Here is a 27,414-nt window from a genome sequence, read left to right as displayed (position 1 = left end):
GATTTCCAAAAGCTAAAATTAAAATAATAGTTCTAAAATTATTACAAAATAGACACTGAATGATATTAAATGTCAAATGTTTGTAAAGCCATTTAGCCCACACCCATGAACCTTTCATGTTTAAAGCTTTACCATGATTGAATTGTGTTTTTATACTTCATTTTTTAGCTGCTGCCACGTTCTCGTTTCTTTTTTTTCTTTTTTTGTGTGGCCATGGGATACCATTAATAATAATTTACAGTTTTCACCTCTGATATTATAACAGTTATTAACCGTTATTAAGAACTCTGAGTTGACTTACTAAACTCTGAGTTCAAGTTTAAACTCCGAGTTGGTTGAACCTCCTTATTGAAACGGGCCCCAGGACTTTTAGAGAACGGTTTACAAATTCAATAGAACAGAAGCAAAATAATACTAGATTTTTAATCGGCAGACATAGATGCAATTCAGCCTGTTTTATGGTTGATTTGAGCTCTTTATTGCTTAATGAATGTCAAGCATGAAGAAGCATTCAGAAAACATTTTGAAAATATTAAACTGCAAAAATGACAAAATAAATGAAATGATTAAGACAAAAAATGAAACACTGTTTACTGTGAAATGACTGATATGCAGATCAGTTTATTCTATGTTCAGATTCTCATTTGCCATTGAGGTTAATTAAAGCACCCGGATCCTTTTTTCCAACGGCCACCTGAATCTCCTCCAGCAGTTTCTCTCGGTTGTTTGAGATGTTTTTTCCAGCGACTTCCATAAGATTCGTGATCATCTCAGCGCTGTAAGAACCTTTAAAGGTGCGATACTCATCCCGCCAAGTCTGAAGTTTATCTGAAGAAACAGTTACAGATTCACATTAGAATTTATTTCAGTGATATTTCCGATTCAATCAGGAAAACTTTTAAATGTAAACTTGCCTCCACAGTTGACAACATTAAACAGAGGCATGTGAATCACAGTTGGAGCATTTTTGCCTCTGAACACATAGAAGTCCTTCGGTTTGTTCACGTCTTCATCGGAAATTGTGACTTCAGGGAAAGGGATGTTTAGTTTTCCGCATGCATTAGCAGCTTCCCTCACTGTCTGCAGTGAAAAAAGCAAGCTTTTGAACAGGATGATCAGTGTAAATGGCTTTTATTTTGTTAATAGATCTAACGTACTGCCCTTCAGAAGCTAGATGAGAAATTTGCATGTTTCCTAGGCAAAATAGAAACAATCGTCCTGTTAAAAAGTTTTCACCCCAATTATAATTCTTTCTTCATAAGCATCAGTGAATGTTTGTAATAGTTGTATGAATTCCTCAATTATCCTCATTATGAACAGATGGATCTTAAAACCACAGTCACTTTTGGAAAGGGTTCAAATGTGCAGAACATGCTGTAAAATCAAATTAATATATATATTTTTTTTCTGAAGGACATCAGTCAGTTTAACTGTTCAGGACAAACAGGAGTCTCGTGAACAAGAATGGATCAACCAGGAAAGAATACTCAGTCTTAAGAAATAAACATTTGTACATTTTTTAAACTGGCTCATTTGTGCAAATTTCACTTATTTTGTTGTCTATATTTGTCCATATATGAACTATATGTAAACATCTGTTATGTGAAATAGCTCATTGAGGGCAGTGCTAAATAAATGCAAGATTTGATCCCTCATAATTTGTTAAAGCTACACATTTGTTCTCTAATGGTTCAGAAATAAACTCAGTTTGCCTAGCCTCACTAGCAGGCATGATGGTATTGAAGGCCGAACTGAAGTTCAACGAGATCCTTGCTCAAGTCCAAGGTCTATCTATTGCAGAATATAATGCAGTCCCATGTTGACTGCACCATCCACAGACTTGTTTGTTCTGTATGCAAACTGAAATGGATCCAGCAAGGGTCCAGTGATGTCTTTCAGATAGGCCAACACCAGTCTCTCAAATGACTTCATGACCACAGACATAGTCGATAAGTCGATAAGGCTAGTGATTTTGGGTTTTTTGTGGACCAGAAAGATAGTGGAGCATTTGAAGCATGAGGGAAGTTCACACAGCTCCAGGGATCTGTGTGAAGATGGGGGCCAGTTGGTCAGCACAGACTTTTAAACAATCAGGTGAAGCACCATCAGGGCCTGAAGCTTTCCTAGTCTTCCTAGGATTTGCATTGTTTTTAGAAAATTGTGTTTTACGTTTGTTCATTGTGTGGTCATTTCTTTCTAAATTTTTTGACGAGGACCCCCATGGTAGAAGCGATATTGTATCTCAATGGGACCTTCCTGGTTAAATAAGTAAACAAACAAAATAAAACTTTTGCAAAGCAAATTGTTCAATTGAGTCAAAGCTTTGGGTTCATTTCTCGCATCATGACACGCATGGGCGAATAGAAAATTACCCACGGAATCCGTCCCAACAGGTCTAAAATATAAACAGCTACTACAGGCTTAGTAGTTTTTTGTAGTAATTCAGAGTAAGACAGACACTGTTTGGAAGATGGGTCTATTATTCTTTAAATTTTGTTACTGTAGCAATAAAATTTACATTTTGCAAATTTGTAAAGAATTCTATGTATATAAAAGCCAAGCCTACCATGAAAGGATCACCTTGACTGAAATCCAGGGAAATGATGAGGTCAATGTCTCGTTCTTTTCTCAGCACGGAGAAGTAGGGAGAGTTGAGCAACAGTCCAGCATCTTCATAGTCTCTCGTCTCATTTTGCAGAAGAGCACCGGGCACTGCTCCATCTAATCGATCACAGTGTTAAATCAGTCCATTTATTATTCTAATATTCAGAATTGCAAGTATTTTGCCGGTCTGTTCTCACCTGTCATGTTGTGGAGAAAGTTATATTTCCTGCCCCAGATCCACTGAGCCATGCATTTACAAATGCTACACCACGCATCTGTAAAACAGTCATACTTACTTATTTTCTAAAGTTCTTTATTTCTTTAAACGATTCTTATTTTATTATCAAGAACTGTTTTGGCTGTAGACGTCTTGACTTGACAGTTTGGTTACAGAGCAGTGTTTTTTTTTTATGTTGATGATAAATATATAAACCTGGTTACTGTGTATTTAAAACACATTTCATTAATTAGTATTATTACAAAAATCTGACCTGTTTCATTTACTGTATATATGACTGACAAATGCATCACATTCATTTTTTTATTGTAATGTTTTATTGCAATTCCAGATGGATGGAAATTTTCCCTGCAATTCAAATACATAAATCTTAAATTTAGGCCTATTTTTGGATATTAGAGACAGTTCAACTTACTAAATGGCCAAAACTTGATCCGATCACTCAAATTGTTGCACACATCGATGGTGAAACTATTTATATCCTGTTCTTCTGCTTCTATATCATCAGTTTCAATTGAACAAATCTCCAGATTTTTGCCTCCAGAGAGGTCTGTAAGAAAACGGGACATGACAAAAGTGGGTAGACATGATTGCGTTATTATTACACATTATTTTTAATGTTACTTTATCCATGTTTCTTATTTTCATAATTGTACATTTTATATGTACATATTCAGCCGAGGCTTTTATTCCAAGCAATTTACAAGTGACAATTTTTAAATGCAAATATGATGTGATTTTTTTTAGACAGAATTTCATATGTCAGAAAATAAAAGGTATTCTTCGCAAATCTGTGTTATTAAACAGCAGTTTCTCACTGTGATGTATAGGCCTAATGGTTTACCGTTCAATTGTTTTCTGATGGATTCATCAAGTCTAGAATGATCTTCGCCGTTCAAATCGCAGATATTCTTGTCCACAAGATCCATGAGCACCTGGTAACATTCATCTACAGGTGGGGAGATTAGATCACGATCTGAACCAAACCCACCATGGAAGGAGTCTGATTCCAGCTTTATTTTCATCTCTTTATGTCCCCTCTCAGGTAATTCTGTCCAATATATATTGAACAAAGATGAACACACTCCATAAAAGTGCTTTTTCCACCATCAAATGAATGATGTTCCGATATCAGTTTTCCCACAACCAAAAGCAATTATGCATAGACCACGGCGTACAATATGCAGAGGATAGGATCCTCTTTTAATCAAATATAAATTCACTCCCCTGCACTTTTTTCACCAGCATCAATAAACCTATATTTAAATTCAAAATGAAAAGATAGTCTATCCATGACCTGGCATTTATTCTTATTCAAAATGAGGCAATGTGAATATTATGTAGCGCTAAACACTCTAGTGCAGTGTGTGTTTCAGTCATACTCAAAGCCAGAGGGCGCTCAGTCTAAACCGGACTCATAGAAGTAATAACTTATGATGTGCCAGGAAATCCTAATATGGACAAAGGACTCATCGCATCATAAAATTCAGATTGAACAACTGATGGCCGATGGACTATCCTGACAATGCTTTTCATACTTTTCTGTACCTTGACAGTCACAAGCCTCCAGGTTTTCATCTAAAATATCTTAATTTGTGTTCCAAAGACAAAATAAGCTTTTACGGGTTTGGGACGACATGGGGGTACGTGATTAATGACAACATTTTCATTTTGGGGTGGAGTAACCCTTTAAGTCCACGAGACTTTAGGGTGTCCCATTCGTCATTTTAGCATTCAGAAAGGTGCCTGCAAGCTCCCCCTTTGCAGTCGCTATGTGCCCTATGCGCACTTCTGCCGAACCCGCACTGAGACGAGCTCCACAGCAGACTTCTACCCAGAGGTTGCGTTAGACTTTAACATTTAGCATCGAGGAACTCCTCTCCAGGTTTAACTCCAACTGTTGGACTCTTCAGGCTAAAACAGGCTCTGGACCCTGGACTGATGAGTCACAAACTACATGGTTTGTGTGTTGGAGCAGGGTTGGAACTAAACTCTGCAGGTGCAGGGCTGTGGCCCTCCAGGAACTGAGTTTGACACCCCTGGTCTAACCCCTCCATCTCCACCATCTTTTTTAGTCAGTTTAAACTAGTCTCAGTTTCAGATTTGCTGGAAATAGTTGAGCAGCTTAAGCCTTCGGGTTCGCCTTCGGCTATTCTTCCTCCTTTTTTATTTAAGCACGTTTTTATTGACATTGTTCCGTATATTTTGATCATAATTCATCGCAGTTTGGAATCTGGCATTATGTCTGACTGTTTAAAGCATGCAGTAGTTTACCCACTGCTCAAAAAACTGAATCTGGACTCATCAGTTTCTAACAAACTTTAGGCATATTTCTAATCTGCCTTCTATCTCCAAGATTCTGGAAAAAAATTGTGTTTTCACAGTTACAAAGTTTTTTAGCTGATAACTCAATGTTCAATACATTTCAGTCAGGTTTTCGTAAATGCCATTCTATCGAGACTGCGCTTTTGAAGGTTCTTAATGATATTTTAATATCATGTGATTCGGGTGATTTTGCTGTCCTTGTGCTCTTAGACTTGACGTCCACTTTTGATACAGTCGATCATGCTGTTCTCATTGATCGTTTAGAATATTGCGTTGGTTTAAGAGGTGGAGCTTTAGAATAGTTTAAATCGTATTTGCAAATAGGAGTTTTTCAGTCAAGATGGGTGAACATTACTTGAGTAATGCTTTTTTGCCTTGTGGGATTCCCCAGGGTTCTATTTTGGCTCCCTTGCCTTTTTCTCTCAATATGCTCCCTCTTGGCTCGATTTTTAGAAAACATGATTTGTCATTTCACTGTTATGCGGTTGACACCCAGGTTTATTTGCCTGTCAAACACAATTCTGTGTGTCTTAAGTCTCTTATGACATGTTTGGCGGATGTGAAGGCTTGGCTTTCATTAAATTTTGTAATTTTCAATAAAAAGGAAACTGAAATTATAGTTTTTATTCCGTCTGAGTTTTCAAATTCCCCGAAACAGGATTTGGGTGGGATATCTCTGTGCTTGAAATCATGGGTAAAAAACCTGGGTTTCATTTTTGATGATGGCTTAAAGTTTGACTGTCAAATAAATTCAGTTGTCAAAGGCACAATGCGGACAAATGCGTTTCATCCATTTTTTCATCCCAAGTATCAGCACCTTTATTTGTGCAAATTTCATTTGTCGGTGATAATAGACAAGAAATGTAGTGTTTTATACCATCGTGCTGATAATGTTTCTTTAGTCATTCGGCAATCCTACAATTACAGTAGCCTACAGAAGAACTACAAAATATATTTTCTGCCTTAATCTGTAATAAAATTGGGGGGAAAAAAGTGTAGTAGCCTATGTAAACAAATCATAAAATCGCCATAAGAAAATATAGGGAAAAAATACAGAATCTAAATTATTATTATTGTCCAGCAGTGTATTTATGAAGTGTAAAAAAAGTGTAAAAAAAATAAAACCTGTCAATTAGACAAAAAAAAAAAAAGGTATTAGCCTGTTACTTTTGATATTTCTGTCCCTCTCGCTCCTGAAATGATGGCTATACCCATGGTAGGCCTATATTAAGTATACTTAAAAATACTCAAATATTTTAGTTCTTAATATAAAATGCTTAAATAAAAGCAGTAAGAAATGTTTTACCGTCCTCCATGGCCTCAAGCATTGTTTCTTTTTTTTGAAAGAAATCTGAAAAACATAAAAAAGGATGATGAAATAACTGTTGACTTTAAGCAAAATTCAGTCCTCAGAAAAAACAATATTCACCTTTTATCTTTTTCCAGATATCTTCCTTAATCTGTTTTTCATCTGCTAAAGCGCTGCCGCAAAGAGCTGCAGAAAAACACAATGTCAACACACTTGTCATGACCACCAACTGGAGTGCACATGAGCTCCACCAGTGGGCATTTCATCCCTGACTTTTACCATTCACCCAAGACTCAATTTCCCATAATCCTTTGCCTGGACTCATCATCAATTGCAGTCACCTGTCTCTCATTACCTCATTAATCTCACTCTATAAGAATGGCACACACAAGCTCACGTCACGATTCCATGTTAACTTGCCATGCCTTGTATTTTGATCTTGGACAGTTTTTTGGTTTCATGATTGTTTGCTGCCTGCCCTGACCTTTGCTAGCTCTGTGGATAGGCATAACTCTATTGGATTACCTGGGATTACTCTGTTTGCTGATACTGACCCTGCCTGTCTGACTACGTTTTATTAATAAATCTGCATTTGGTCCACACATCTGTTCTCATGCTCCTGATGTTACAACACTTGAATTGTGGACATTTTGTAATGATTGAAATGGAAAAATTTTGAGAAGTGACAAGGATGTGTCTCTATTTTATTAATTGGTAGCTAATTCGTATGAATCATATGAAAACGTAGGCCTACATTTTCAGAAAAAATCAGTGAAGTACAGCGTGCAATCAATGTGTTAAACTACGTAAGTTACAAATAAAGTGTTACCCAAAGTTTAAACTACTGTGACAATTTTTTTTTACCTTGCAGGTACAGCATGTCAAATTCACCCTCGTGATTTATCTTTGAGCCGTTGTGAAACTGGCTGCCAAAGTTGCAGGTGTCCACAAATGCTCCATTAAGTGAATAGCCTGCTTCATATGGATTGATTTCAAACCAGGGGTCTGCAGATAGAAAACATGTCCATGTAACTATTGACACAAGCACATTAACACTTTATCTCTTTCTTTCAAACATCACACGCAGACCTCTGTCATTGCTCTGTTTGCATTGCTTGTCGATCACTGTGTAGATGGGAAACGGGTCTTTATTGTTCTTGTCCCGCTGCTCTGTGAGTGTGCGTTCATCAATCTATAGAAAACATTTTTGCGGCATCATGTTATTGTATTGTAAGCAGACAATTGTAAGACATTCAGTTTTTTCAATCACCAACAATGTGTTCTCAGCAAAGTTCTCTTAATAAGGATCTCATCTTTTAATTATTAATTTAATAGGATATTAATAGAATAAACTATTAATTAATAGAATGTTTTAATGTTTTGATGTACATTTATATCACTGGCATTAAATGACAAAATACGCAACTACAAAGCCCAACCTGCGTAGATTTATCTACAAATGACTGCTATTATGAAAAGAAAAAGAAATAGTAGTCAAATTCAAGAACACCGAAGCAGCATCATCTGACCACTGAACTGCAAGATATCAATAACTTGTTTTTGGTAAAAATGATAAACTAACCTTCTCTATACATCAAACTCAAACAATATGTTGATTCAGCTGCACGTTTTCTCTGAGGAGGTTTGGGAACTCGTGTTATTCGAACACGGATGTGTGTTTTAAAAAAACTACGGGGCAAGTTGCCGTTTTTGGCAGACTCAGCGATCTTCTAATCCCATTGGGATAAGTTATCTGTTATTTTCCACAATGCTTCTCCTTGTCCTCCTCTTTGTCGAGCATTTTATCATGTCGTGAAATCTTGAAATCAAGAATACGATGCCAATCACAGAAACTGTGATAGTAGCTTAGGTAAGAATGTAATCTTAAAGTTTTATTGTTTAGGCATAAAATATCTCAATATTTAATCAAAATCTAGTGTTTTCACGACGCATCATCAATCAGCCATATTGGTGGCACTGAACATAAACAATGCCACTGAACCGAATGAAACTTGCATATTTTGCTGCTGAATATGGTCAATTATTGTCATGTTTTGGGCTGTACTAATCGGTCGGACCAGGAAAAACATTTGGAGTAATAAGTATAGACGGGCAAAAGTTATAACAAATCAAGGAGAAAAGAGCAAAAAACTGAAGAACAAAAGGCGTTTGTGGTTGACCAGACTGAACCAGGATTTCCAAGGCAAGAATCTTGACAACATTCGTGTTTGTTCTTATCATTTCCAGTCAGGTAGGTGAAATATTAGGCTAATATCTTAATTAATACTGCTCGTACGTATCTTTACCACCTATTAACTTTAGTTTGTCAAAATATTTCGCCCATTTCTGCCTACTAAGTCCTTCTCTATATGATTTAGCAGCTTCCACACGTTTTTTTTTTCTGTGGTTTAGACAGCATAAATTAGCAGAACAATATATTCAATAGTACATTAACCGTGCAATCCATGCTGTTGTTTACATCCGAGTTTCTCCAATATGGCGACGCATCTGGATAACTGACTAAACAGTGATGTAAGTTCAAACCCTCTATAGTATTCATACCACCCTATAATTTGCTAAATTATAAATAAAAATTAAACCTGTAAAATCCATCCCTGTTTACAGACCTCTTTCACATATGACGTGACGACCAACACTGCCCAGACGTCAGTCAAGCTGAAGAATTTCTTTTCATTGTAATATTTCTTCAGTTTGGCCAATTTGTCTGTCAGGCTCACTCCTGGACCGCCGAGTCTCTCGATGATTTTGTCTTTCACGGTCTCTAGTTTGGTGGACCAGTCTGGTTCTTGGTATAAGGAGGCCATGCACCTTCAGAGAAGAACATACTGCTCTCATTTTTGACATTCAACTCAACTCGATCTGTGTATTTGTTGTTTCTCAGGGTTCGTACCAGGTGGATCCAGAGACTCCGCTCAGATAAAGGATGCAATCCAGAAGACCCGCTTTATCAAGCTCAACCAGGGATCCCAGCAAACCCACCATGGCTCTTTGTCCTCCTCCAGAACCCAGTAATGCAATGTTTGGCACCTCATCCTGAAACGCACACATAATTCAAAACATCTGCTTCCACATGCTATCAGAAGTATCATAAATACAACATCAGAGGGCAAACATTTGCATCTTCGGAGTACAAAATGTATGCAGGTTTCATTTTTTTTCTTTCTTGGAAGCCTGTATGCTGGCTGTTCCGGTTTTCTGCATTTGCTTCACTATATAAACACATTATCAGACCTTGTTACCGTGATTATTATCCTGTTTTGGGGAATAGAGAGAGACTGGATTGTATGATTCTGCTGTTGAATTGGAGCAGCAGATAAGCAGTATTAACTATTTTGTTGCAGCTCGTGTGTTGTTGCATGGAGCTGGCATATTTACTCTAATTGTCTACATTTACTGCATTTAATACCTGCAGGATCAGCTGGATTGTGGCTTGGGGCCTGTGGTGGGGTGCCTTTCCCATCTTTTGTAAATGTGTTGTGACTCGTCAGTAACAAATTTCAATTAAAGACTTAAGCAGCGTGCAATAGACGATCAGTCACCTGGCGGTCATCAGTCATTTCTGAGGTTGACTTGGTTTTCATATTAATTGATTTTGTTTTTTATTCTCTTCTTATTGTTGATTTGAGTTTGTGAGATATTTGTACATATGTCTATATTTGTGTTTGATTTATGTACTTGTTTTCTGTGTTTTTTTGTATTTATTTTCTTTTCTCATTGTGATTGACGTGAGGTTATTTTGTATGTGTGCTTTCTTTTTGCGGTAATTCTGTTGGCTGCGTTGCCTGTTTTAGTCAGTCAGCAAATTGGTTGTTGTGGTGGCCGGACGCGGCAGAACTGACGTGCCAAATTTTTTTTTTTGTTAAAATTGTTGTGTGATGCATGCTGCTCAATTAATGTGTTGTTAAGACAATTGTGCTGAGTGTTTGTTTGGTTCATTGTTTTTTTTCTCTTTGCTCTCCTTCAGAATTGGGGTGGCCAGTCGCAGAGGATCAGCGTCTCCCTGTGTTGTGGTGGTGGTGGGTTTTTCGCCTGAATGCTGTGCTCACAGTGATGTGTGGCGTGCTGTGGTGCGAGTGTGCACGTATGATTGCTGTCTCCCTCCTGCTTAGGGGTGACAGTCCCAATTATGAAGTGGTAAAGTTCTTGTGGGTTATTAGTGTAAATCCTATTTTGTGTTTTGTATATCAAGTCTGATATTTTTATCGTTTCAAAAAGTTTTCATTTCTTTTACTCAACCCATGTCTGATACCTGACTCAGCCGTAAACGGACCTGTGAGCCTTGCCCTAATGTGAAGGGCATTTCCCCAGAAATAGGCCCCAGGGTGGTGTAGTCTGTAATTTGGTAGCAGTTCCCTTATTTTTGAGGTCTGTTTATCCATGCTAATCTGTGTGTGTGTGAGAAAGGGCTACGAAGTTTCAAAACATTTCAGCACCCCTTCAGTTACACTTACACTTGTTACTCAACAGCATAATCACCTGACATGGGCTTTGATGCAATCCTGTTTCCTCATTACAAGCTTTATCAGGTGATTCATTATTCTGAATCTGTATTAAATGTGATGCATTTAACCATTTTCAATTCCGTTTAACCCGTTCCTGAACAGAATCACAAAAACAAGTCTTATATTTATGAGAGAGTGATAGAGTCAGAGATTTTTATGATCGATTAATTGGTTCTTCATAGTTTGAATGGTTTGGTTTAAAGACATTTTCACTGAAAATACCTCAAGCTCTGGTATTCTGGTAAACTTGGATCACTTGCCGCTTGCTTTGTCGTTTAATGGAAAATGAACTGAGATAAACAGTACGGGGGCTGTTCCCATCCCACAGTTAAATCCTGTGACTAATATAATTATTACAAAACTCAGGCATGTCCAGTCCTGTTCCTGAGCTTTTTGAAATATTGAAGCATTGTGTTTAACATTTTGTAAGAACACATCAATGCTTGCTACCTAGGAATGGCATTATTTTTCACAATGAAGAGAGCTAAACTGATGCTTGACAGCTGATGTTCATCACCCAACACATCATTTGTAGGCCATTTCAACATAAGCGGTTGGAAATATGAAGTATAACATAGAATGTTTTACCTGACTGCATTGAATCTGAAGCTTCTTCAGGGATTGTAGAACAGTGTTTCTCCTCCTGGCTACAAACTCCTGCTCGCTCCCATTCAGTAAGGGTTTGATTCTCACCGTAGCGCTGAGGAAGCCACAGAGACAGACAGACAGATCAGACAGACAGACAGATCAGACAGACAGACAGATCAGTGCTGACCTGAACATGACTTATTTGATATATTTAGAAGTCAAATATTCTAGATTTCAATGCAATTAAATCTGAAGTTTATTTTGCACAGTTATTCTAATGCAATTAAATCTGAAGTTTATTTTGCACAGTTATTCTCGGAATATAGGAGTTTGTTGTAGTGTAATTGTGCTATTTTACTGCTTCCGTGATTCTAGGAATCTGGGCAGGATTACGTACCTTTCCTTGGGGTTAGATGCACTCATCTGTAAAACAAGAGAGTTAGTCAAGTAAATTTCATAAACAAGGATATAGCAAATCAGTAAACTCTGATAGGCTGTTTTTAGAGAATTATGATAAAGCAAAGAAACAAAACGTGAAAAAGATTAATATTATGCATGCGTCAAAGTAAATACAAACCTATTGTAAATAAAGTAGAAATATGTGTGAAATGTGTTCCAGCTTGAAATGTCAACACTTTTGAACTATTTAACATTTAAATAACGTAAAAAACATGATCTGAAATATATTTTTTTATTTTATTAATTTTTAAATAAAATATTTGATGCAGCTGATTACTTCAAACATCATGCAATCTTTCATCTTTATAGTTTTTAGCATCAGATTGCTAAATGTTCTGTTATTGGTTTAAAACATCAGTATACGTTTCAAACATGCAATTATTTATAGTATATTTCAATAACGTTGTAAAGATTGCGATGCATAAAAAACGCAAAACTTTGTCACACTGAAATATGAATCCCACAATTAAATCATTTTTCACCATTGTATATTTTTATGCACTTTTGGTAGTGCGGGGGTCATTAATAAGGTTGTCGAATGCTATTTATAATGACATGAAACATTTAAATTGCCCTGACATTATTTATATAAAGCTTTAAAACATATACTTACTATTTCTGTAAATTGTGAGACTTCAACACCCCACCGAAAACAACACAGCAGTCCTTATCTGACTTTCGGCCAGAAGATGCTCTTATATGGAGCTCTGAATCTACTCTGCAAGTCTAGACATCACCCTGAAGGTGAGGTTGTGAATGATGAATGACTCAATCATTCACTGAGATCACAAAAAGTGTGATATTTTCTGCTCAGCTGCTCCGAGTTTGTGGAATGCCCTTCCTGATCATTTGCGGACTCCACAACCTGTCGATGTTTTTAAAAGTGGTCTCAAAACTTACCTTTTTAGTAAAGCTTTTAAATGAATTTTTTTGTTTAACATTTTTATTTTAATGTTTCTTCTTGCTTTAATCTGTAGCACTTTGGGATTCTGTGTGAATATAAAGTGCGTTACAAATAAAATTTATTATTATTATATTTCCTTGTATATTAATTTTGTATCCTCACCTCATGCAACTCACCTAGTTTGTGTGGTGGGAAACAGATTGTCCCGTTGTCGTTTTCAATGAGAACAGGGGAAAGCCTTCATGCTCATTACCAGCAAAACATGCTGCAACATGGTATTGCATACTTAAAATTAAAGAATGCGTGCTTGTGCCAGGGTTTGGTTTTAATTTCAACTGACATATTTCAACTTTGTTTCCAGGTAATGCCTTAAGAGATCAAATGTGAACCTTGACTGCAACTTGTTTTTCTTTTTAAATTTTCATCAAGCTATAAATTTGTGGATTGGATAAAAAAAACAAAAAAAAAACATACAATATTAGTTTTAAATTTTGCCACTACATACATTTTAATGCATAAATGTTTAAAATATTGTCAAATATAATAAATGTTTCAAATATCAGACATACTATTCTGTGTTTTTGACTAAAAAGTATCACAAGTTCATAAGAGTCATGTGTTCGTGATTCGGCTACACAGGTGGAGCTGGATTCATGGATTCATTTGTTCATGAATAGTCTATATAGCTAACACTTTGTGGTATTGACTCACTAAAAAGAACCATACCTTCTTCCTGACTGAACTTCACTAGTCACACTACATGATTACGATGTGTGCAACGTTTATTTCACATTACACAGTAGTCATCACACTGAAGAGCACTAGCGCAGTCATGGAAACACTTACATTTAAACACAAATTTGCATTTAATGCACAGGGGTGGCAAAGCTTTTTCTTATGGACATACTAAACGCTTCGACTGAAAAACGTGACATTAGCCCACCAAAACAGCAGTGGTGGAGGTAATGAATTACAACTACTTATGTTACTGTAATTAAGTAGTTTTTTCGGCATTTGTACTTTCATGAGTATATTTTTAAGTCTGTAATTTTACTACAAGTTAGTACAAATTAATCAAAGTATTCTATTTCACTACTTTTAAAACCACAATTCATTACTGAAGCCCCTTTTCCACCGCATGAACTTTACCCAGGAACTAGGGACTTTGGGCCGGTACTCGGTGTGTTTCCACCATAGGAACCGGGATCTAAATAAAGTCCCAGGTACAAATTTGCCCCTCAGAAAGTCCCTGCTCGCGAGGTAGTACTTTTTCAATGATCCGGGACTTTCGGGGGCGGGACTTGGGCGCTGAGCATGCTGATTGGGTGAGTTCACGCAGGACTGTATTTCAACCACCATATTCGCATAATTTTTTTTTTTAAATATTACTGTTTGTGTCATGAAATGTAGTTTTAAAAGTATTTCAGGCGAGAATGTAATTGTCTAAAACTCAAATCTGCTGTTTATTTAGAAAAACGGCGCCTATTTGAAAATGTGCTTCGCCGATTTCGGATTCCAACGTCCAATGCGCCGATGTCCAGCTCTCTCAATACCACGACTGAGGGGCCCTTGAGCAAGGCACCAAACCCCCAACTGCTCCCCGGGCGCCGCACATAAATGGATGCCTACTGTGTGTGTGTTCACAGTGTGTGTGTGCGTGTGTGTGTTCACAGTGTGTGTGTGTGCGTGTGCGTGTGTGTGTGTGTGTGTGTTCACAGTGTGTGTGTGCACTTTGGATGGGATAAATGCAGAGCACAAATTCCGAGTATGAGTCACCATACTTGGCCATATGTCAAGTCACATTCAAAAACATTGTGTAACATATTTTGTTCCAGCCTTTGATATTCCTGTATATTTATCTGCTATTAAATTACATAAAAGCATATTTAATCTTATGTGCTTTAGTGAGATATATTGTGTATTTATGATTGCAGCAGTTGTTCTGCTGTCATTCAGGACGTTTAGATAAATTGCTGCTTGTATTAATTGTTTGTCAAAAGCATCTGTTGAATGAATAAATGTTTACGTAAGGGTTTCTTTTCCAAAGAATAAAAATGTCAATTATATCACATGACTGGTGCAATTAAATTAAAATTTTATAAGAACGTTTATGTGCTACTTTAAACACAAAGGCTATTTTTATTAAACTGAAGCAGGCCTACTAATACTGCCCAAACATTTCTGCATGTTTAAGCTCGAGGAGCTGATTTAAAATGTTCTTCAGAGTGAAAGTAAAGATGTAGGTTACTGAACACGTACTAAACTCAATTCACTGTAAACTCATGAAAGGAAATAAATGCAATGTGTATTATTGGAAATTGATTATTAAATAATGTAGGCTTACTTTTTGACACAAATTAAATTACTAAACATTCATTTGAAAATTTTTATATATTTGTGTGTAAAATAACGTGTAAATTTAATTTGATGCGGACACCAAAATGGGACTGATTTTATAAATACAAGGGTTGACATTTCATGTCACGTCATCATTTCGTGCTACCCCCAGCATAGGTCTCATTGTTTGGACGGGAAAAGTTGAGTCTGTGACATAATGGCAAAAAATGCAAACCAAATGCTGGAAAACTGCCAATGAACAGAGTCTGCTGTGTATATATACACGCCTCTTAGCTTGTTAACTGGGTTGATTACTGATTGGTCTCATCTCGTGTTAATTAGGTTAATTATCTGAACGTGCTCCTCCAGAACTTTGTTAATAAAACATAATTTAAATCAGCGCAAGCCTAATCTGTGCAATAAGTCACCACACCAAGCTTGTTTTTTTCTTGAAGTCCATGTTAATGATCTCCACCCCTCATGATGATCCAGAGCCTATAAAACAGCATCTTCTGCCTGATTCCAGACGCCACAGCAGCTGAGTTATTATCGGTGAATCTCAGGAGTGTACTAATCAAGAACAGTGAGTATATGTCAAGACTTATACAACAAGCACTTAAAAAGTGTTTAGTGTCATTATATTTATAGTGCCAATAATAGTATGAATGAATTTAACTAATTAAAACTTGGCCAATATCAATGACCTGCAAACTAAAGACTATAATCTGTGGCTAATAATCAACATTTGAGCAGTGTTGGGCTAGTTACTCAAAGAATGTAATATTACTAGTTACTCCTTTCAAAAGTGATATTGTTACTTATTACTTTCTGGCAACAGCAATTAGTTTATTACTGTTTCTTCACGCCTCACAGAAGTTGTAACTGTATCTTCCACATAAAATTCTTCTAGAATGTTACTAATAACATATTTGTGCCTCATCTTTAGACCAAAATCCACATTGGATCGCGGTCAGAAGTTATTACAAACACTCAATAGTGATTGATCGTGACATTCAAGAAGTGTTGTATTAATCTCATTAATTGTCATGTGTAGCGTGAAGCTAATTATAATTTCTCTGTTTCCAATATACAATTATATTTTCATGAAGTTTGTAAAACTGGAATTTTTTTCAATTGTAGTAAAATAATGTACCACATGTGGGTGGGATGTAATGCCAGAGTAACGTAAAACCACAACTTACACAACCGTTCACTGTTCAGATCATCTCTTTTCCTGACAATCAATATGATGCAATATTTCTATCTGCTGAATGTAAGCGTTTCCATATTCCACGTTCGCCTGCTGCACTGGGGACATCACATGCATGTGCAAGCCATGAAAATTATGGAAATAAATCCAGGACTGATTTGATTGTTGATTAAATCAGCGGGGTTGAGGCATCAAAAGTAAGCTGTTTTATCGATGGTAACTAATTATTACTGATATCTTTAATATTACAGTAAATAAGTTACTAGTAACTAGTTACTGCCCAACACTGCATTTGAGGAATGACTTTTCCTGAGTTTATCAAAAGATTTTCCCTAATAGGTTTCAAATAATTTTAACTTTAATGTTGACTCTTGTTTTACAGATGAGTGCATCCGAGCTTAAGGAAAGGTTTGTAATCCTGCTCAGATTCCTAATTATATACAAGTACTGTACTTAATTACTTAATGTCTATTACAAACTGGATCATTCTGTGAACGACTTCAAAATAAACGTCAGAGTTGTATTCAAATCTAAAATAAAACTTATATTAAATGGCACAAGGCCAAGAATGGAGGGATGTCTTTGTATTCAAAACATCCCAATGCTAATGGACTAATAACGTAAAGAAATTAAAGGATTTGGGATAATATAGAAAAAGAAAGTCAAAGTTTAAGTAATCAATTTGAACTTTTTTATTTTTTATTTTATAAATATGCATAAATACAATTTGTGTATCTAACTGTGTTTGTGGCCAATGCAGCGGTGAAGTAAGATTATCACAAGCGCTACATGCAAAAGAGGAGGAGTTTGTAGTCAAAAGGAGAGAAGCTGTTTTCCGAAGCCTGCAGAGTCTTGAGATTCACTGCAGTCAGGTCAAACATCTTATACTTCATATCCATCTACCTGGCTTCTTTCTGTGACCTAGAAATGCATGTTTGCACAATCAAACTGTGTGTGTTTCAGAATAAAATGCCACGCATTGCATTACTGGGTTCTGGAGGAGGACAAAGAGCCATGGTGGCTTTGCTGGGATCCCTGGTTCAGCTTGATAAAGCGGGTCTTCTGGACTGCATCCTTTATCTGAGCGGAGTCTCTGGATCCACCTGGTACGAACCCTGAGAAACAACAAATACACAGATCAGGTTGAATGTCAAAAATGAGAGCAGTATGTTCTTCTCTGAAGGTGCATGGCCTCCTTATACCAAGAACCAGACTGGTCCACCAAACTAGAGACCGTGAAAGACAAAATCATCAAGAGACTCAGTGGTCCAGGAGTCAGCCATGAAGACGCATTGGCCAAACTGAAGAAATATCACGATGGGAAAGACCACTTCACCTTGACTGATGTCTGGGCAGTGTTGGTCGTCACAACGTATGTGAAAGAGGTCTGTAATATTCATAACACAAGTCCTGCATGATTTATGGTAGTCACATTCAGCTATATTTGTACTAAATTGTTGATCATGAGATGCCAAGGAGCCTGAGGCATATGAACACTTGCTGTAAAATTCTTCTGATGACAAATGACCGCGAATCTACCTAAAGTAGGAAACATGCATGCAGTGGGGTGCAAAGACCGAGACCACATTGTTACAGATTTATTGGCTAATCTGAATTGAACTGGAAATGAATATTTTAGGATTTAAAACAAACAAATAATCTGTGACGTGCTGAATGAACATTATCCAGCTTGTTATACATCTACCTGCCACAAGTAAACAACCGGTCACAATATTTGAGTAGAGATCCTGCAATTTATGGCCGGACGGTCTCCCCACATGATATTTTGACACTTTGGTTTAAGTTAAAGTGAGTTCATGAATGGGAGAGGCCCTTCATATATGGCTTATTTTATTTTAAGCAAAATTTAGGCGTCACGTCACTGTGTATATATTTGTTTTTCCTCCAGATTGATGAACGCACACTGACGGATAAGCAATACCAACTCGGTAAAGACCCATTTCCAATCTACACTTTGGCTGACAAGCAAAGCAAACTGGAGGAAGGAGGTCTGTTTAATTCTCAGAAAAGTGTTATTGTGTTTGTGTCAGCTGTTGTATAGAGGTGTTTTGTGTCTGCAGGCCCCTGGTTTGAGATCAGTCCACATGAAGCAGGTTATTCCCTCACTGGAGCATTTGTGGACACCTCCAGCTTCGGCAGCCAGTTTGACAACGGCTCAAAGAAGAAACACCAGCCTGAAATGGACATGCTGTACCTGCAAGGTAACAAACTGTCACATGAGTTTATTAATATTTGCAGTATAAACGTACACTGAACAAGTTAATAGGCGTCAAAACAGAAATATAAACATTCCTATTAGAAAAGTGAAATCATTTAAAGCAGTTTTAACAGCACAGTGATTTACTGTTCAACTCTTCATCGGCTCAAATAATAATTAGCTGCTTTAGACTTATTACGCTTTGCTTTTAAAGTGTTTTGTTTCATTGTAAACTCTTAAACGTAATGGTGTTTTCTGCAGCTCTGTGTGGCAGTGCTTTAGCTGGAGTAGATGCAGAATACATGTGGAGACAAATACAAGGTGCAGCTGCATTTGAATTCATTTCTGACTAAAGCTGACAATGATAATGATTTCATTGTGAATCAAGGATTTTATTTTTATTTTTCCCCAGATTTCTTAAATTCAAGAACTATGAGAGCGAACATTAATATGTTTGCGGTTATGAAGGAAGGTAAAGCATTTCTGCTTTTATTTATTGATGCGTTCTGTCTTGTCAACTGATCTAACATTAACGAAGATGAATCCATACTGTAACAAATGTACTGCTCATGTGCATAGTGTTATCGAATACATCATGAGATGTGATCAAATTCTCTTTAGCTTCAAATCAAAGCATCTTAAATGGCTTTTGGACGATGATGTGTGTGCTTGATTAATTTGGGGGTACAAAGCACTTAAGGACTTTTTTTCAGTGTGTTTGTTCAATGTGTGTTTTCTACAATAGACCCAAACCCCCCACCTGTAGAAAAGTCTTACCAGGTTCTCATGGATCTTGCGGACATGCATCTCTGTGTTTTAAATGACAAAGATCCTTCTGCTCTCGATCAATCCAACAGAGCAACGCTGAACGGTAAGAGAGTTATAATTATAGAGGAGACCGGTTTATTTTAGAGTCTAGTTATCACACTTACTGTCAATAATCCTCAAGGTTCAGTTTCTGAATAGACGATCAAAGAGTTATTGAACTTTAAGCTAATGGGTGAAACTGCATGTTACTTATTTTAAACAAGATGGACAAACTTTAATTCTACTTTGCCAAATAACAAGAACTCAATGTTTCTTTCACAGACCTCGCTGGAGGCAAAAGTCAGCTGATTTTTCCAACACAACAACTGGATCTCGCTGATAAAGAAGCTGCAAATCTGTATATGAAGCAATACACTGAGGATGTATGCAATTATTTGAGTCTGTTCAGTTTGAAGCCTGACGGTAAGTTGAACAGTCTTGACAATGTATTTGATTTGTATATTGTCATTTTTAATGTGTAAAGCAAGAAGTGCTTTACTCTGCTTCAATAGAGCTTCCAATCAGCAACAAAATAGTTTTAACTGATGCCAAGAAACAACCTTTTCTGTAGACGACCTGTAGTACGATTATGGCAGAAATCACAGTCATGATGATTTTAAAGGGACAGTTCACTCATTTACTCCCTCTCATGTGGTTTCAAACACTTGTTCTCTGGAACAGAAAAGATAAGTTTCTGGAATCTGAGAGATTTCTGTCCCTCCATTTTATAGTTTGTTCACCCAAAACTATGACGCTCCAAAACATTCATAAAGTTGTAAAATAAATCCAATATGAATCGGATGGTTTGATTTCAAGTTTTCTAAAGAGACTTTACACAAACCGATTTCATTTGGGCTTTTTTCTCACCTCTTTCTTTCTCAACTGACCCATCACTGACTGTATTTACATGAACACACCAAGACCATTTTGATATCCTTTCTTTAGGTGGATAAAAGAGCACAGCTGTAAAGGAAGGCAACCGAATGTGGCACAATCACTTTACCATGTTTTCATAATCTTTGAATGCCAAAATGAAAATTTCAACCAAAATCTGAAAAATCCCCCCCCCCCCCCACCTTTAAAGCATAAAGCTAAAGTAGCTAATTAAAGTGAAACTTCATCTCCATGTAGTCAACAGAGACAATATAAAACTATAGGAACCATTTACTAATTAAGAACCATTGTGCATTTGTATTTCAGATGTTTTCTTGAGCACTTTTAAATGCGCCACTCAGTGGATCTGGGGCAGGAATTATAACTTCCTCCACAAAATGAAAGGTGAGAACAGACCTGCTATTAACTAGAGATTCAGTAATGTGAATAGTTGAATAAACTGATCTCTTTCATGCTGTGATCCTTCAGATAAATCTGTGCCTTCCGCTCTTCTGGAAACTGAGACGAGAGACTATGAGGATGCAGGACTGTTGCTGAACTCTCCCTACTTCTCCGTGCTGAGAAAGGAACGAAACATTGACCTCATCATTTCCCTGGATTTCAGTGACGGCGATCCTTTCACGGTATTACACACATTAAGACATACTCTAATAAAAGCTAGACAGATCACCTAGAAATCATGGTTCACTTCCCCTCCTGTTGTTCCAAACCTGTATATCTCTGTTCTGTAGAGAAGAAAACAAACACACAATCTTGCTGCTTATCCTCATTCATTGGACCACCAGAGTTCACACTAATCTTAAAAGATAGACGGATAATTTAAAGTGCAGTGCATTTAATTCAATAAAACCAACAGGATAGAAATCATTTAAAGGTGTCATGAACTGCCTTGATTTATTTTTTTGGACTGTTCTGAGGTCCACTTCGAAATTATAATGCCATCAAGATTTTTACAGCAAAGTAATCGTTATATTCGTTGTTTTTACCCCCCTCATTAGAATGCACAGTCTGAATAGGCGTAGCAGACTGTAGGGCTCTAGACTGAATTGGTCGCATATGCAACCATTTAAGAATATGCAGTTAATTTGACGTCACGTTTGTGCGAGTGCATGGTCTGCGCTGCTCCAAAGCGTCTGCTTCATACAGAGCTGCAGCACATTGTAGCAGGAGTCAGATTTCACTGATCACATGAAGAGAGGCGCTTTCAGTGCGAGCGCTTCAGGTGTAGAGCCTGTGTCGGCTCGAGCGCAGCGGAGGATTTGGTTTTCAAACTAACGTAAAACACCGCTTCTTAAACCAGAGAAGGTGAACGTGTTCTTGTAAAAAAAAAAAAAAAACATGCAAGTCTAGTCCGCCACAACCAATTTAGTTTTTACTTTTGTTTTCGTTTTCAAAAGTTTATCCTTGCCGTTTTATTCTTTTATTTGATTCCTCAGTGTTTGCTAAACATTCTGTAGTTTATTAGTCTGTATATAATACAGCATGTGATGTGTCCTATGCCTTGTCTTCCTAGTTTTTGTTAATGTCATGTAAGCCAGTTTGTCACCGTAACGTGCTGTTTTGTTGTGCTTTTAAGAATAACAATGAATCCATCTTTGGTTTTAGTCGGAAAAGTGAACGGAGTATAGATATAAGAAAAATAGACTCTCTTCATGTAAACCGTGACCCAGATCTCGAATTTGAAAGTGAAAGCGCCTGAAAAACGTAATTCCTGTTCATAATTTAAATCACAAATACTGATGGAAAAAGAACCGGTTCAATGTTGAACTTTCGTTACCGTATTAAACTATGGTAAAAGTTCATTCAGCAAGCATTGATTAATCTGTAGCAAAAAATAAATTGCGACCAAATTATGAGCTCGTGCGACCAACTGAGAAAGGTAGTCGCAAAAGTGTGACCAGTGGAAATCTAGAGCCCAGCTGTAGACTCGGAGGTAAACGGCCACTGCTGTGATTGGCTAATAGTTGTGTTTGACAGCCTACATTCCTCCTAGATGGATGCTGTTTTTTTTTTTTTTTTTTTTTTTTTTTTTTTTTTTTTTTTTTTTTTAGGTCGAAAACATAAGTAACTCGGTACATATCAAACAATCTGTAAGAAGAGACAAAGCCATAGTGATCATGTCATGAAAACAGTAACTCAAACTTGTTGCAACATTACATCGGATCCAATACAGGCCGCACAGCTTTCTGAAAATCCCACGTCGACTTGCTCCTTGTTTGTAAATGAATCCACCGTAAAATAAGGGACCAAGTTCTTACTGACGCGATCTGGATGTTCATCCACACTTTCCTGACGTTGAGATCAGAAGGAAGGCAAAGCAAACAGTTTTTCTACATCTTGGCCCGGCACAGCATCTTGTTTTTAGAGCATCTTTATCGTTTGGTTTCTGCGTAGACCTGGGGCCCGTTCTTCGTACGTCGCTAACTCTGAAATGGTCCAATCAAATCCAGCTATCAGTTGATCTTGGATCATTTGGTTCTTCGACGCTCATCCTGGACTTGCTGTACGGGAGTAGGCTTATTTCATTTAAACGGGATTAGATTTGCATTTTAAGCAGAATTTATACTTAATATCTGCCCAAGCCACCGATATTTTATTACAAGTATCTTACTGGTCCAAGGACAGTACATTGTAGTATTATAGACTAAAGTTAATTTGAAAATGCAGTGTTGTGTAACTTAAAGACACGGCCCAATTTATTAGTGATGAAATAATTACTGTATCTGTATTGCATGTAAGACTCTTATAATGTAGAGCCATGCATTAATTTGAGTGGTGACTGATATTATGGGAGTGGCTTGATGGAGCACAGATGCAGGTAACTTGATCTTGACCCTCAAGAATCTTTAATGCGGTCACGTAACAAATCTGTTTCAAAGATAAAATTAAATGAATTGCTAATACATTGAAGTAAAAAGGTATAGCCTGTACAAATACTAGAAATCATGAATATAAATAAGTGGGAATTATATAAATTCAAATAAACTGTGCACATTTCATTTATCGGTTTATGTAGTTTTGTTCGCTTGGCTGTTTTCTTAAAGTCCATGTAAAGAGAATTCTGAGAATTTTCTAAACGTTAGAAATGTATTGCTGAAACGCATTACAAAGACTCTGAACTATGTAGTACTAAATTGTGGAGTTAAAGTTTTTCACCAATTCTGTGTTCAGGATGTTTTTGGGCGGGGCTAAAACGGTGGCTTGATGATGCAATGGAGTGTGGCCCCGCCCTTAACACTATAATAACTGTTGAGAGGTCAAGTTCTTAGTTTGTCTTTTTGGATGTCTGTGTTATACAGATTCTAGGCAGGGACGGTTCTAGGGTGAATGGGTACCCGGGTCTTATCCCAGAGACATCAATATGTGGCAGAATACATACAATTTAAAAACATGGAGCGTTCACAATTCGCATCTATAAACGCGAGCTTTACTGCTTTTTTTCAAAGCGCACTGGAGCTTCAGGAGTGGACACGCACGGCTAAACTGGCAGCGCTGTAGATGCAGGTGTTGCTCTTCTGTGGAGGCGGTGCTGATCCACACCATTACATCATCGAGTAGAACATTCCACAAGCTGTGGTTTTGTTAGACTGCCTTCAATTAAAGCTGTTTTTAGACTAACTACAAAGTTTTGGGTTCTGAAGCTTACAGGATGTTTTTATAGTACAATGACCTCATGTCAAAAGATCAAGATAATTTTGCTTTCTCAGTTAATGACCCCTGTAAACAAGTGCATATGTTTTCATTTTAACTGGTAGAACACCTGGAGAGAGCATCCACTTGCGTTCCAATTCATCTCAGCGTTGAATTTCAACTGAAATTTGTCTAATCCTTTCAATAAATTTTGCTTTTCCACTGCAGACGGTGAGAGAAGCTGCTAAGATGTGCAAGAAACTAAAGATCCCTTTCCCTGAAGTCAACATTCCCCGTGAAGACCTGGAGAAACCAAAGGACTTCTATGTGTTCAAAGGCCAAAACGCTCCAACCGTGATTCACATCCCTCTGTTTAATGTGGTCAACTGTGGAGGCAAGTTACGATTGTCTAGTTGAATAAAACTACAACAAAAAGCCTATAGATATGCAAGTGTTTTATTTCTTCAGATGAATTTGAGGCCTGGGGGAACAAATATAGCACCTTGCAAGGTCCTTACAGCGCTGAGATGATCGCTGATCTTATGGAGGTTGCTGGAAAAAACATCTCAAACAACCGAGAGAAACTGAAGGAGCAGATAGCAGAGGTCGTTGGGACACCACTGACGAGAATCTGAATCCCAGCACAGCTGAGGCACTCTTCTATGTAATGTTTTTGCACATTTCAGTCTCTTCCCTCAGACTGCTTCACTTTCACTAAGCAATAAATAGATGATCATCAAATCAACCATAACTGATTAAAATACTGTATTGCTTTGCCTCTGTTCCAAAGAATTAATAAACTGTTCTATAAAAATGCTGTTTTGTCCTGACTTTTCTTCAACTTCGATAGACTACACGTGCAATATTACAGTTTTTCTCAATCGATTTGACGCATTTCTCCAAACTCAGGTCTCGGTTTTCAAAACGGTTCACACGTGATCTCAACACTTTGTAATTGTCCTAACCAGATTGTACATTTTAATTAATTTCATACAAATTACAAATCATGCAAATAATTCTCAAAACAATGTGCACAACTCTCAAATGTTTTCAAAATTGTTACTTCAACCAACCAATACTTTAAAATATCTGAAAAAAGGTTTTACACAAATCACAAACATTTGTACAATTCTTCCAAAGATCACAAACAAAACTGCCATTTGTCCTTCTATCAAATGGACATGGTGTATTTTCGATTGGCCCTAAACTGATAACTCGGTTAATCATACACTCAACACAGGAAATGCAGTTTTCTTAATAGTTTACACATTCATCATAATTGCTTTAGTAATGATAAAAGGGAAAGAATACAAGGAGCAAGAACGAATATGCTGTTAAAGATGGCACAAACAGATTTGAAGTTTAAAGGGGCGATTAGTTTTCTCATTGGTGACAGCGGGTGTTGGATAATTATTACACAATATAAAACAAAACTCCATGTTGAAGAATAGCAATAAACATGTATTTTCATTAGCATATTTGTGCATCTACAGCTGAATGTGGTTTACAATCAATAGAGAACACACCTATAGATTTGATGTAAACATTTACTTTTAATAAATGCATTACGAGAAACCATTGCAGCGCTTCATTTTGCAGGAATGATGAACTGGTTAAGATAATTGTGTTTGGATGGCTGTGTTAATTGTTTTGAGAACCAGTACATTGCATTTAAATCGATTGAGAAAAACTGTTAGCTTTTCCATATTGCCCTTCCTATGTCACCATTAACATTATTTAATAATCTTTTGTCATAATATTGAATAACACTGGGCTGCACTCACTTCCTTGAGGGATTCATTATCTTGTATATCTTTGAATCCTCTACTTCTATTGTTCTTTCAAGCAGAAAATCCATTAATCCAGTTGTACAACTTCCCTCCTGTTCACATACATTTAAGTTAAATTAAAAGCCTTTCTTTCCAAAGCATGTCTTATGTTTTCTCAATATAAAAAAATAAAACCCTATAAGTAGCCTTCTTTATTTGCTTGAGCTTTCCTGCTTTGGCTTCTAGGCTTAAAACAGAATCCATGATATTCTGTCCCGGCCAAAATTCTGTACTTTTAATATCCTCTGATACATTATCATTATCGTGGACTTTGACAAATACTTCTAGCGTTTCATTCTGTCACTGTTATATTTCCTGTTGTATTGTTTGATTTCTATATATTCCTCCCATTTTTCCTATTGTGCCGTATACTTCAGTCATATCTTCTATTGTATTACGCCAATCTCTCCAGTTCTTCTTATAACTGCTCGAACAGTTCTTCTTACTTCTACACAGGTGCGTTATGAGAGGCTGCGAGGGACAAAACCACAAAACACGAAATGATGACGTGACATGAAATGTCAACCCTTGTATTTATAAAATCAGTCCCATTTTGGTGTCCGCATCAAATTAAATTTACACGTTATTTTACACACAAATATATAAACATTTTCAAATGAATGTTTAGTAATTTAATTTGTGTCAAAAAGTAAGCCTACATTATTTAATCAATTTCCAATAATACACATTGCATTTATTTCCTTTCATGAGTTTACAGTGAATTGAGTTTAGTACGTGTTCAGTAACCTACATCTTTACTTTCACTCTGAAGAACATTTTAAATCAGCTCCTCGAGCTTAAACATGCAGAAATGTTTGGGCAGTATTAGTAGGCCTGCTTCACTGTTTAATAAAAATAGCCTTTGTGTTTAAAGTAGCACATAAATATTCTTATAAATCTTTAACACCTACTACATAATAATTATAACAATCAAAAAGCTGAGTTAATAAACAGTCCACGAGTCTGGTGTGAGAGTTCCAGGGAAATTGATTTAATTGCACCAGTCATGTGATATAATTGACATTTTTATTCTTTGGAAAAGAAACCCTTACATAAACATTTATTCATTCAGCAGATGCTTTTGACAAACAATTAATACAAGCAGCAATTTATCTAAACGTCCTGAATGACAGCAGATTATTAGGAGGCCATGATAGACAAAGGCCAGTAGAGGGAATTTGGCCAGGACACCGGGGTTACACCCCTACTCTTTACGAGAAGTGCCATGGGATTTTTAATGACTACAGAGAGTCAGGACCTCGGTTTAACGTCTCATCCGAAAGACGGTGCTTTTTTTTTACAGTATAGTGTCCCCGTCACTATACCGGGGCGTTAGGACCCACACAGACTGCAGGGTGAGCACCCCCTGCTGGCCTCACTAACACCTCTTCCAACAGCAACCTAGTTTTCCCAGGAGGTCTCCCATCCAGGTACTGACCAGCTCAACCCTGCTTAGCTTCAGTGAGCAACCGGTCTTGGGCTGCAGGGTGATATGGCTGTGATAAATGACTTCATAAATAGTAACTGCGAGTTGTTATT

At 37.0% G+C, this 27,414-nt stretch overlaps 3 protein-coding genes across 7 annotated transcripts in view; 1 reads left to right on the top strand and 2 right to left on the bottom strand.

Annotated features, from left to right (window-relative positions):
- LOC306871772 (guanine nucleotide-binding protein G(I)/G(S)/G(O) subunit gamma-10-like) overlaps window positions 1-27,414 on the bottom strand; it is a 480,959-nt gene that overhangs the window by 126,645 nt on the left and 326,900 nt on the right. The window lies entirely within an intron of this gene.
- LOC306871763 (cytosolic phospholipase A2 gamma-like) lies at window positions 206-13,163 on the bottom strand. Of its 5 annotated transcripts, none has more exons than XM_079419904.1 (16): window positions 13,127-13,163; window positions 12,660-13,035; window positions 11,985-12,010; window positions 11,588-11,699; window positions 9,388-9,530; window positions 9,104-9,305; window positions 7,566-7,668; window positions 7,341-7,481; window positions 6,597-6,662; window positions 6,474-6,518; window positions 3,687-3,791; window positions 3,258-3,392; window positions 2,802-2,879; window positions 2,567-2,721; window positions 915-1,080; window positions 206-828 (listed from the first exon to the last, which is right to left on the bottom strand). In XM_079419904.1, the coding sequence occupies exons 3-16, from the start codon at window positions 12,008-12,010 to the stop codon at window positions 641-643; spliced, it is 1,665 nt and encodes a 554-aa protein (XP_079276030.1). In that variant the 5' UTR covers window positions 12,660-13,035; window positions 13,127-13,163; the 3' UTR covers window positions 206-640. The 5 variants fall into 5 exon arrangements, with proteins under 5 accessions (XP_079276030.1, XP_079276031.1, XP_079276029.1 ...); XM_079419905.1 differs by having other exon boundaries at window positions 13,113-13,137; XM_079419903.1 differs by lacking the exon at window positions 13,127-13,163 and having other exon boundaries at window positions 442-828; window positions 3,687-3,893; window positions 12,660-12,766.
- Window positions 17,467-24,681, top strand: LOC306871611 (cytosolic phospholipase A2 gamma-like; the record flags this gene model as incomplete). The annotated part of the gene is made up of 11 exons (XM_079419677.1): window positions 17,467-17,603; window positions 17,681-17,882; window positions 18,407-18,506; window positions 18,579-18,719; window positions 18,977-19,036; window positions 19,461-19,586; window positions 19,805-19,945; window positions 20,723-20,800; window positions 20,885-21,039; window positions 24,275-24,440; window positions 24,515-24,681. 11 exons carry the CDS (start codon window positions 17,467-17,469, stop codon window positions 24,679-24,681), a joined length of 1,473 nt encoding a protein of 490 aa, XP_079275803.1.

This window comes from Barbus barbus, assembly GCF_936440315.1.
Source record: "Barbus barbus genome assembly, chromosome: 6".
Classification (NCBI taxonomy): Eukaryota; Metazoa; Chordata; class Actinopteri; order Cypriniformes; family Cyprinidae; genus Barbus; species Barbus barbus.
Note: the sequence above shows the minus strand (reverse complement) of the source record. Positions and strands in the feature narration are given on the sequence as shown.